We start from the raw sequence: 12,841 nt of genomic DNA, 5'->3' as shown, positions 1-12,841 counted from the left end.
AGCCTGTTATCACTTGCCTGTTACAACATGACCTTTTAAAGCCTATAAACTCTCCTTACAATTCCCCATTTTGCCTGTCCAAAAAACCGGACAAGTCTTACAAGTTAGTTCAGGATCTGCACCTTATCAACCAAATTGTTTTGCCTATCGACCCCATGGTGCCAAACCCATATACTCTCCTATCCTCAATACCTCCCTCCACAACCCATTCTTCTGTTCTAGATAAGCCTAGCTGACCCCATAAATCCTAAATCCTTTCCCCACTCCCCTTTCCATTCCTTAAACAACAGCTCCCACACGAGCTCTCCCTAACTCATCATTCCCTTTTCATTACACACAGAGGAAGTGCAGGGCTGTGCAGTCGGAATTCTTACACAAGAGCTGGGACCACGCCCTGTAGCCTTTTGGTCCAAACAACTTGACCTTATTGTTTTAGCCTAGCTCTCACATCTGCATACGGCAGCTGTCGCTGCTTTAATACTTTTAGAGGCCCTCAAAATCAAAAACTATGCTCAACTCACTCTCTACAGTTCTCATAACTTGCAAAATCTATTTTCTTCCTCACACCTGACACATATACTTTCTGCCCCCCTCCACTATCTCTCAGCAAGCCAAACTCATTGCCTTAACTCGAGCCCTCACTCTTGAAAAAGACTATGCATCAATATTTATACTGACTCTAAACATGCCTTCCATATCCCGCACCACCATGCTGTCATATAGGCAAAAAGAGGTTTCCTCACTATGCAAGGGTCCTCCATCATTAATGCCTCTTTAATAAAAACTCTTCTCAAGGCTGCTTACTTCCAAAGGAAGCTGGAGTCATTCACTGGAAGGGCCATCAAAAGGCAACAGATCCCATTTTCCACTACCCACACAAATCCTATAAAACAGCTTCACCCCTATCTCTCTTCTCTCTTTTTGGACTCAGCCCACCTGCCCCAGGTGATTAAAAAGCTTTATTGCTCACACAAAGCCTGTTTGGTGGTCTCTTCACACGGACATATGTGAAAATTAGTACTGGATTTTGGGTTTACAAAGATAGACAAATTAAATGGTTTATGTTAATGTGGCGGCTCAAACCTGTAATCCCAGCACTTTGGGAGGCTGAGGCGGACAGATCACCTGAGGTCGGGAGTTCGAGACCAGCCTGACCAACATGGAGAAACCCCATCTTTACTAAAAATACAAAGTTAGCTGGGCATGGTAGCGTATGCCCGTAATCCCAGCTACTCAGGAGGCTGAGGCATGAGAATCGCTCGAACCCAGAAGGCGGAGGTTGTGGTGAGCCGAGATTGCGCCACTGCACTCCAGTCTGGGCAACAAGAGCGAAACTCCGTCTCAAAAAAGAATAATAATATTAACAATCTAATACATTTCTATAAAGGTATGATTTAAATTAGACTTAAAGTGAAATGTGAGATTTAAATAGAATCAAATTATGACTGAGACTGACATTTTAGTATAATCCTTTACTATATCTCCTTGGTACTCCTGACATATGATAAACTCTTCTAGAACTTTAGTCTTTGCTTTGGACTCCCAACACCTTGTTTAATTGAAACAGAATTCTTCCCTGAGGATACTTCATTCCCTCTTGACTTTTCAATCTGGTTATTCCCTCATATCCCAAGTGACTCAAGATCAGGAAGCAAAGTTCTCTGCTGCTTCTTAAGCATTGCTCCTTTAAAAGTTGAGGAAAAGAACAACTATTTTCCTTTAAAGTTTGTATCATCCTGTCCTCCTATTTTGTCCTCCTGGACATTTCATCTTCATTCCGTGAACATTTCTTCTTTATTCCTTGAGGAAATGGTCCTTGATTCAACCTTCTTTTGAAAAATTTTTTTTTATTATACTTCAAGTTCTGGGATACATGTGCAGAATGTGCAGATTTGTTACATAGGTATACACGTGCCGTGATGGTTTGCTGCAACCATCAACCCATCATCTACATTAGGTATTTCTCCTAATGCTATCCCTCCCCTAGCCCCCAACCCCCTCACAGGCCTCAGTGTGTGATGTTGCTCTCCCTGTGTCCATGTGTTCTCACTGTTCAACTCCCACTTGTGAGTGAGAACATGTGGTGTTTGGTTTTCTGTTCCTGTGTTAGTTTGCTGAGAATAATGGTTTCCAGCTTCATCCATGGCCCTGCAAAGGACATGAACTCATCCTTTTTAATGGCTACATAGTATTCCATGGTGTGTGTATGCCACATTTTCTTTATCCAGTCTATCATTGATGGGCATTTGGGTTAGTACCAAGTTTTGCTATTGTGAACAGTGCTGCAATAAACATATGTGTACGTATCTATAGTAGAATGATTTATAATCCTTTGGGTATATACCCAGTAATGGGATTGCTGGGCAAAATGGGATTTCTAGTTCTAGGTCCTTGAGGAATCACCACATTGTCTTCCACAATGGTTGAACTAATCTATACTCCCACCAACAGTGTAAAAGCATTCTTATTTCTCTAGCATTTGTTGTTTCCTGACTTTTGTTGCTGTTTTGTTTTTGTTTTTTGTTTTTTGAGGCAGAGTCTTGCTCTGTTGCCAAGCTGGAATGCAGTGGTGCAATCTCGGCTCACTGCAACCTCCACCTCCCAGGTTTAAGCGATTCCCCTGCCTCAGCCTCCCGAGTAGCTGGGACTACAGGTGTGTGTGACCATGCCTGGCTAATTTTTTATATTTTAGTAGAGACAGGATTTCACCATGTTGGCCAGGATGGTTTCAACCTCCTGACCTCATGATCTGCCCACCTCAGCCTCCCAAAGTGCTGGGATTACAGGTGTGAGCCACTGTGCCTGGCCTGTTTTCTGCCTTTTTAATGATCACCATTCTAATTGGTGTTCTAATACACAATGTTATCTCATTGTGGTTTTGATTTGCATTTCTCTAATAACAGTGATGATGAGCTTTTTTCCATATGTTTGTTGGCCGCATAAACGTCTTCTTTTGAGAAGTGTCTGTTCATATCCTTTGCCCACTTTTTCATGTAGTTGTTTTTTTCTTGAATATTTGATTCTGAATTCAACCTTTTTTTTTACACTTCAACTTCTGTCATCATCTTTTGTAAATTCCATGTCCACTCAGCCTATCTAAGAACCCAGCCCTCTTGACAAGTATCCCTGTCCAGTAATTGTACCTTTTACTCTATCTCAGATGCCCACTTCCACCATCACACTCTGGACCCTTCTCCTTCCACTTCAAATGAACTGAAAACATTCCCCTTTCAACCACAGTCTGCCATCCTTCAACACTTCTTGCTTAGCTACTCCTCTCACATCTCTTTCTTGATATCCTTGGGACTTTCAGTCCACTAACCTTTCTACTTTTCCTGCCCATAATCCCCTTTCTGGCTTCACTTCTCTCTTTATTCATTTCATGATCTACCATTTAAATAAATCCCTTGAAAATACTCTAACACTTTTGCCTCTCTGTTTATCCCAAACACATTGATTAATGGCTCTCTTCAGTTATTTGTCCTTTTTTTAATTAAATCATTTGCATTAATATTTAAACATGCCCAAGGCTCTCCTCAGCTCAAAAACATTCTCCCTAAACCCTCACTTTCCAAATACTGTCCTCTTTTTCTTCCTATTGTTATAGCCAGATTAGGTGAAAAAAATGTCTAAATGACTGCCACTCTCGTTTGGATTCTAGCTCCTTCACGGTATCAAAATTAGCCCCTGAAAAGCTATCTATGACTTCCATATCCTAAATCCAACACACAGTTTTTAATATTCAGATTATTCTTTCCATCAGCAACATCTGACAAAACTGATTATTCCTTCCTTCATGAATTTCATTCTTGGCTTTCATGATCTCTTACTGCCTCTTTCTTCCTACTTTACCTCTCTTTTCTCCAATTTTTAAATCTAGAAGTTCCTGAAGATCTTCTCTTCTCACCCAAGACAATCATCTACTCTCATGTCTACTTCCAGAACTGCTTTGTGTTCACATAGAAGTGTAAGCGAGAGTCAGATTTAATGATATACACACATCTAAGAAAACATTAAGTACCCTCTATCATTAGAACTTAAGAAAATTTAAGTTTTCACTATGGTCCTGTCTTTTCTCCCATCCTTTCACTTATCTTAAAGCATCCAGCTAGAAACTTATCTACTTATTCATCCCCACCAAACTGACCAGGGTCCAAATTCCCTGGCCCTTTCTGACTCTCCATTTTTTAACTGACAAATGATTATCATAAATAATTAAACAAAGACAGAAATAAAGATAGAAGTAAAAAAAATCACCATAAAACTAAACCATTCATAAATTGCTATTAGGTAAACATTCTGCAGGCATCATTCTATGAATATATACTAACAGAAAAAGGAATAGAAATACTTTTATAAAAATGGGATCAAACTATAGCTATTTTATTTAAAAATCCATTTTACCTTACATGAATTTAATAGAAAAAATGAAATAAAATGAATAGTTGAACTTTACATAAATATTTCTTCCTTGCTGATTATTTTCTAAATAATCCTTCTCTAAGTTAAATAGGAGAGGGTTAGTCATTTTTCTTAACTACATTAGCATATTAGCATTCTTACATTTCTTTCCATCTGCCCTATGTCTGCCTTCCAGTTAAAAAAAATCAAATACAGTATTATTTTTTATACTGTCCAGATTTATAGCTCTGACAGACACTGTGATACACTGTCAATAGAATGTCAATATGGTTTTGTTTTGAATTGTGAGGACATAAGATTTGGGAGGGGCCGAGGGTGGAAAGATATGGTTTGGCTGTTTCCCCACCCAAGTCTCACCTTGAATTGTAGCTGACAATTGTAATTGTCAATAGATAATTCCCTATATATCTATGAAGAGACTGTTGCCCTAGCTGTTGGTAGCGCTGTTGGAAGACAGCCTTCAATGTCAGTCCCTTCAGGAACTGACTCAACTGTAAAGAACTGCCTCACCCAAGGTCACCCTTTCAGGGGTGCCCAAGGCTGTGGGAGCCCTTCTCTTGCATCGGCATGACCTGGATGTGAGACATGGAGTCAAAGCAGATCATTTTGGAATTTTAATATTTAATGACTGCTCTATTGGATTTTGGACTTGGCATGGGGCCTGTAGCCCCTTTGTTTTGACCAATTTCTCCCACTTGGAATGGGTGTATTTACCCAATGCCTGTACCCCCATTTCATTTAAGAAGTAACTAACTTGCTTTTTATTTTACAGGCTCATAGGTGGAAGGGCCTTGCCTTGTCTCAGATGAGATTCTGGACTTGGACTTTTGACTTAATGCTGGAATGAGTTAAGACTTTGGGGGACTGTTGGGAAGGCAGGATTCTGTTTTGAAATGTGAGGACATGAGATTTGGTGGGGGGGAGCCAGGGGCGGAATGATATGGTTTGGCGGTTTCCCCACCCAAGTCTCACCTTGAATTGTTTCCATAATCCCGCTTCCATGGGAGGAACCCTGTGGGACGTAATTTAATCATGGGGGCTGTTACCCTCATGCTGTTCTCATAACAGTGAGTGAGTTCTCATGAGATCTGATTGTTTTATAAGGGGCTTTTCCCCCTTTTCCTTGGCACTTCTGCTTGTTGCTGCCATGTGGAGAAGGACATGTTTGCTTCCCCTTCTGCCATGATTTTAAGTTTCAAGATGCCTCCCCAGCCCTGTGGAACTGTGAGTCAATTAAACCTCTTTCCTTTATAAATTACCCAGTCTTGTGTATGTCTTTATTAGCGTCATGAGAACGGACTAATACAAGGGGCAACCAATATCCAATGACTGACTGATGGGAGTATAAAGGCCTAGCCATCTCAGCCCAAATGGGGACAACTCTAAAGGACTATTTTAGTTCCAGAGTTCCCTGGGGGTTGGCTAAGACTGTCATTGGGCGTGCACTGCAGCTTGACTTCTCTCTGCCCAATCCTGCTTCCATCTCCTCTCTTTTACAAGTATGAATCCCAAGAGCACTCTTTAACAAACATTTGGCACACTAAACTCCCTCTCAGAGTCTGCTTCCCAGGTAATCGAATCTGGAACACATATGGTGCCTTAGATTCTTTCAGAAGAAGGCAACTGCATTAGTCAATTCCCTGCTGTGTTAGGCCATTCTTATGTTGTTATAAAGACGTACCTGGGCAATTTAAAGAAAAGAGGTTGAATTGGCTCACAGTTCTGCAGGCTGTACAAGCATGGTGCAGCAATCTGCTCAGCTTCTGGGGAGGCCACTGGGAGCTTTTACTCTCAGCAGAAGGCAAAAATGGAAGCAGGCATGTTACATGAAGAGAGCAAGAGTGAGAGAGGGGGAGACGCTACAGACCTTTAAACAATCAAATCTCATGATAAATAATTTATTATTGTGAGGACAGCAGCAAGAGGATGGTGCTAAAATAAACCATTTGTGAGAAATCTGCCCCCAGGATCCAATCACCTCCCACCAGGCCCCGCCTCCAACACTGAGGATTACATTTCAACATGTTCAACATGAGATTTGGAGGGGACATCCAAACTATATTACCTGCTTCATCTGATTAACCCACAGGGGTTAATGTACTCCTTAGTCAGAAGAGCAAATGTTTTATCAGCAAGGGTAGATTATGCTATAGTAACAGAGAACTCCAAATTCTCAGCAGTTTAATTCCACAATGGTTTACTTCCTCCTTATACAACATATGGCTTTTGGACCGGCAACAGAGGCTTCCTTCAAAGCTCAAAGAGGCTCCATTTCCACACATGCTTCCATAATAGTGAAAGGATTATTTTGATTCTTAAAGGTTATGAGCAGAAGTTAAAAGCAAGTCATGTGGCCACACCTGAGTTCAACAGAGTGGTAATCTATGCTGCTTTTGCAGAGAGGAGCAACAGACCTTACCAAAGCAGGCTACATGCCACAGTTGACTCACAAGTCATAGTTTGCAAACCCTGGTCAAAAGCAGTGATTCACAAACTTTAATGTATATCAGAATAATGTACAGTGTTTGTTAAAATGCAGATTGCTGGGCCCTACCCTCAGAGTTTTTTTTTAATTCAGAAAGTTTCAGAGAGGGACTGAGAATCTGCACTTCTATCAAGTTCCTATGTGATGATGTTATTGGTCCAGGAATCATACTTTGAGAACCATTTGTCTACAGAAAAAAAACTTAACAGGTACGCCTGCAGCTCATCTATTAATGTAGAGAACCTTATTTCAAGACGAAATACAACACAGCTTTGTCAAATATCAGTTTTCCTAAAAGGCAACTCACCAAAAACCATATATATTATTTAAAGTAAACCAAGGATTTAATAAAGATTCCTATATTATGAGAACTGTCCAATGTGTAGGTAACCTCACTACTATTATTGCTAGCCACTCCGAAGAGATCAGGCTAATTAAATACTGTTTGTACAGGAAGGGTTGTGTGTATGTTTGTGAGAGAAAGAATAAAGTTTCATTATTAATCAATCAAATATAATAATATTAACAAATCTAATAAGCTGCAATTAGACTAAAACCAGGATGAGGAAAAAGGGAAAGGCTACTTTATGCAACTGTTACAGAGAGTAATATAGTACCAAAAATCCAAGTGAAGAAATTAATTGGGGTTATATGCTAAGAAAGAGTGCCATCTGAACAAAGCTGAGTATGTAAGAAGAGTTCAAATTATGAGAGGGATATATACCATGGTAGGAAGGATAACTGACAACATTCTAGCTACTGAGTTTGGCATAAGACAGTACTAAAGCAAGTTAATAGTAAACCATATGGCTATTTCACGATTCTTATTTGAAAACAACAGAAGCTAACTGACTCATTAAGTGGAATAGTAATTTATTAAAGGAATAGGGATGAATAAAGAACCAAGTTAATGATTAAGCTTCTCAAGAATGAAGTCTAAAAACCATACTACAGAATTGGTCGGGTGAGGAGAACCTGCTGCTGTTCTCACTGGATTCTTTTCTGCCAAGGACTTTTCTCTATTGCAACTGTTAGTGGCCCAGCACCAATACCATTTCTGCATCAGCAGAGCTATTTTATAACAGAGTTACTATTGCCTCTGAAAACCAGATACCTCCACCATCAACTTCATGGAAACATGATCTGAGTGCAGTGCCTGCTTCTTTGTTCAGTCTGTATTGAGGTTTCTTGAAAATGAATATGATGGCAGAGTCTAGGTCACACTGCTCCTGCCGTACCTACCAGTGAGACTGGGAAAGTCAACTTACGGCTTACCTTAGGGAGGTAGACATAGTTATTCCCAGATAGTTACTGAAAAGGTGGAAGAGTGAGAAAACATAATACATGTCTGCCACAAAATGTCCTATCAAGCATACAAAACTCATCTAAAATTCACCAATTTCTGTTCCTAACTCCTTCCCCAACATATACTAGCATAATTAGATAATATCAGAGATGGATAGGCCTTTAGAGATCACTTGGTCTAATCCTCTCATTTTACTAATGAGAAACCTGATACCCAAAATGATCAGATGATTTACTTAATTTACATGGCTAGTCAGTAGAAATAAATTATGCTTTTTAACTCTTAGTATATTTTCTATCATGCAATGATCAAGAAGGAACACTTCAAATGGTATTTTAATTTTTTTTTTTTTTTTTTTTTTGAGATGGAGTCTTGCTCTGTCACCCAGACTGGAGAGCAGTGGCGGGATCTTGGCTCACTGCAAGCTCCGCCTCCTGGGTTCATACCATTCTCCTGCCTCAGCCTCCCAAGTAGCTGGGACTATAGGTGCACATCACCACACCTGGCTAATTTTTTGTATTTTTAGTAGAGATGGGGTTTCACCATGTTAGCTAGGATGGTCTCAATCTCCTGACCTCGTGATCCACCTGCCTCAGCCTCCCAAAGTGCTGGGATTACAGGCATGAGAGCCACTGCACCCCGGCCTTAATATTAAACTTTAATCTTATTCTCAGGGAAACCCACTGTTTAGTCCTCAGAAAGTCATTTTGGTGACACTGGTCTTTTTTTCTCTCAATCAGTTCCTGCAAAACTAGCTATAAAACTAAATTTTATATGCAAAATTCTATTTTCCTATTATCTATGAAAAAAAACTGTAAGCTTAAATGTGTTTTAATGGTAGTTTGCAAGTTCTTTGGCTGGATTAAAATTTTCCTTGCCAAAAGGCTAATATACTTACAACAAAAATGACAACAATAAGTAAGTATTCAAAAGCTACCAGAAGGCCTGGCATGCTGCCTCAAGCCTGTAATCCCAGCATTTTGGGAGACTGATGTGGGAGAATCGCTTCAGGCCAGGAGTTCAAGACCAGCCTGGACAACATAGCAAGACCCCATCTCTAAAAAAAAAATTAGCCAGGCCTGGTGGTGTGCACCTGTAGTCCTAACTATTTGACAGGCTGAGGTGGGAGGATCGTTTAAGCCCAGGAGTTTCAGGCTACAGTCAGCCATGATTGCACTACTACACCCTAGCCTGGGTGACCCTGACTTTTCCCAGAGTGAGACCCTGACTCTGGGGGGAAAAAAAGCAACTAGAACAAATGTTTAATTATGAGTATATCTCTTAGATATATTACTACATCTTACAAAAATTAGAGCCAAACTCACCCAAGTAAACTGTAATCACAAGATCTCCCCACAAAGTTAATATTAAAACTTAAGCAAAGAGAACATTAATACTATAGTATATATAGAATATACACATTCTATTGGTATATTTTATCAACTAAATAACTGATAGCACAGAAGCCAAAAGGAATCAATGAGATTTGAGAAGGTGGAGAAAGAAGGAAAGCAACAAAGAATAATAATTAAATATAGGGTACTAAATTTGAGAAGCATGTCAACACAGAGAAAATATTCTCTTAGGGCAGAAGATGGATAGTTTTATTCAAATACAAATGTTACATCTTTAGAGAGGAACAACAGACAATGGGGCCTATCAGAGGGTGGCGGGTGGGAGAAGATAGAGGATCAGCAAAATTAACTATTAGGTCCTGGGCTTTATACCTGGGTTATACCTGGGTGATGAAATAATCTGTAAAACAAACCCCTATGACACAAGTTTACCTATATAACAAACCTGCACATGTACCTCTGAACTTAAAATAAAAGTTAATAAAAAAGAAATGTTATGTCTTACAAGCTATTTATTTAGCACTTTTTCCTCAATTATTGTACTGGTTGGCAGAAAAAGATTATAGAATCAATGACTAGAAGCTAACACATGTAATGTAGGTCCATTAAAAAATTGCTTAGTTTGAACAGAGATAAGACAGTATTATTTTCTATGACTTCATTCTCTTTGTGAAATGAATGTAATTAAAAGACAATTGGGAACAGATAAATTACATACCTCTTGATGACAGAGTCTTTCTCTGCTAATTTAAATAAGTTATTTCTAGATAAGGGTGTATTTTCCACAGAATAACTAGTGATCACCCAGACCAAATAATGAAAAAGTTTAGAAATCATATTAATAACTATAGATTATTAAATTTTATGAAAAATTTGTTCTTTCCCCCCTGAAATATTGCCTGCACTCTTTTTTCTCCCCTCTTATAAGCTGCTGCTATTATTTTAAAAAGGCATTTCCCCAAAATGATAATTCTGAAAATTTAAAAGGATAACAAGTTATCAATTTTCCCAAAAGATATTAATTCTTATCCTAGAAACCCATATGAATATACTATATTTACCATCATCATTTTGTACTTAAAGACATTGAAATCATTTAGTTAAACTGGTATGGTCTGACTGTGAATGAAGTTCCTACAACATAAAATGTTGCCTGGTGTAAATGCAACGAGACCCTAAACTACTTGGACTGAAGCTTACACATTTAAAAGCTTAAAACAACACTAAAATAGTATACCTTTATTTTAAAATATAAATCTATTCTAAAATCTGTATATTTATATTTTTAAAATGCTTTGTTTTCAAAATAACAGAGAGGAATAAATATAAACCGTAATGCAGACTTATAGCATATCACAGAGTTTTTCATAATCTAAATGTGGCATAATGTATCTCCCTGGTTTAAATAAACAGTGCAGACATTTCTCTCCTGTGATTTGCAATGCCTTGTGGGAATTTACTTTAAAATATGAAGACAGAGAGAGAGATTTATATGTGATTATCATCTGGAGGACAAAAAGAGAAAAGAGAGAACTAGCTCAAAGTACTAAGCTTAAGGGTTCTCTTGAAATACTTCACAATCTGTTTAAAAAGGGTAGAAAGTCTACTGAGGCCAGATTTATTTTGAAACTTTAAAATAATTTCACAGAAGTTCTGGAAACATATCCAGTCATGATCTAGGGAGCAGTACATATTCTGAAAGGGCAAATCCTTTCTGCCATATAGCAAATAATATATGGGGCTGATACTTCTGAATGCATTGCCTAATTTTAACCTGGAAAAAAAATTCTATAAGGAGTTTGGATGACTTCATAATCAAACATTTAATAAATGTTCAACAAAAAAACAAACATGTAAAACCCTGGGCCAAAACTCTGTGAAGGATAAAATAAAAGACATAAATCACAAATTATCTTCAAGGGCAATTTTTTTAGGTAAGAAAAAGTATATCTATCTATCCAGGGCTTAGATATTTTTGAAAAGGCATGATTACTATGTTAAAAAATAGACTGACAAACTTGTTGGCTTGATTAAAGATTTTTAAAATTGTGCACACTATAAACCATGAACATAAACTGTATTCAGGCCATTTGATGAGATACTCACAGAATGATTGTAAGAAGGTTCCAATATCACAGGCAATGACATTTTCCCTTGAAGATTCAATTTTGTTAAATAAAAAATCTTTTCCCCCACAATCTTTTCTTTTTTCATGCGATGTACACCATACAGTCTAAACCGAACTGCATAATTTCCAATCATCTCAGATTCAACATGATTAAATTTAAATGTTTCTGTGAAGACAGGGCATGGTCCTCTCTGGATGCTGGTTTTTGCTCTCTGTTTCTTTATAGGTAGAAGAACAAGGTGTACTTGCCATGAGTTGCCACCTGTCCTGTTATACGTTGGGATGTCTGTGACAGCTGTCACTGTTACCAGAAGCTTCTGTTCTTGTGAGTCATAGTCAAAAGTCACATCCAGTGTGCCATATTTAGCTTCTGGCTCAGGATCAAAAGGTTTAGGAAGCTGTGATGATGATCCTTGAGCTGACATATCCTAAGAAAAGAAAATTTAAATGTTAGAGTTTTTAACTCAATTATTTAACCTAGCATGTCAATAAATACTTGATGTTTCTTTAGAAGGAAGATGTGAAAACAATTCTGCCACAAAGAAAGTAATACAATAACAATTAATAGTCAACTACAACCAAAAGCAACCCTATAGGGTGAGATTATTATAAGCAGTTAAGTTAAACTCAAAACTTATGATAATAAAGACACGTTTAGAATTTAATATTCACCATTACAATTCTGAGAAAGTGTGATGTATGTTTTTATAAACGATAATTTAAAATACATCCTTTAGTGGGTATATCTGCTCCTTTTGTAGAAAACTACTACATTTTACTTTCAATGTTATAAACAATGCCATTGACAGCACAGTATCAGGCTGCAGAGGAACAGAACATAAGTAAAAGTATAATGCTATTGAAAAATTTGGCTCCGTTTTCAGAGTTTGTTCTAAAACACCCCAATCTGTAATAAAATATAAAGATATTTAGACTTAAAAATCAATGGAAATGTGAAAGCATAAATAAAGGTCTCAAAATCTCAGCAAATATTTACTTTCCATAACATAGACTATATTTACTTCAATTTCTAACCACAATTAAAAACACATTATTTTCTAACGTTAATGACTATTTAAAATGACAGAACACACATTTTAAAAGTTCAAGAAAGGCTGAAATGGTACATTTTAATTATGAAATTA

General features: G+C 37.9%; 1 protein-coding gene across 5 annotated transcripts in view; it reads right to left on the bottom strand.

The window, feature by feature from the left end:
• The window catches only part of SYT14 (synaptotagmin 14), a 229,296-nt gene that overhangs the window by 63,301 nt on the left and 153,154 nt on the right, over positions 1-12,841 (bottom strand). For all 5 annotated transcript variants that reach the window (XM_023198350.1, XM_023198345.2, XM_023198346.3 and 2 more), the window contains one exon: positions 11,675-12,124. In XM_023198350.1, the coding sequence (XP_023054118.1) occupies positions 11,675-12,124 (450 nt within the window). The remainder of the gene's footprint in view (positions 1-11,674; positions 12,125-12,841) is intronic.

This window comes from Piliocolobus tephrosceles, chromosome 1, assembly GCF_002776525.5.
Source record: "Piliocolobus tephrosceles isolate RC106 chromosome 1, ASM277652v3, whole genome shotgun sequence".
In the NCBI taxonomy this organism is placed as follows: Eukaryota; Metazoa; Chordata; class Mammalia; order Primates; family Cercopithecidae; genus Piliocolobus; species Piliocolobus tephrosceles.
This window is presented reverse-complemented; position numbering and strand designations above follow the sequence as displayed.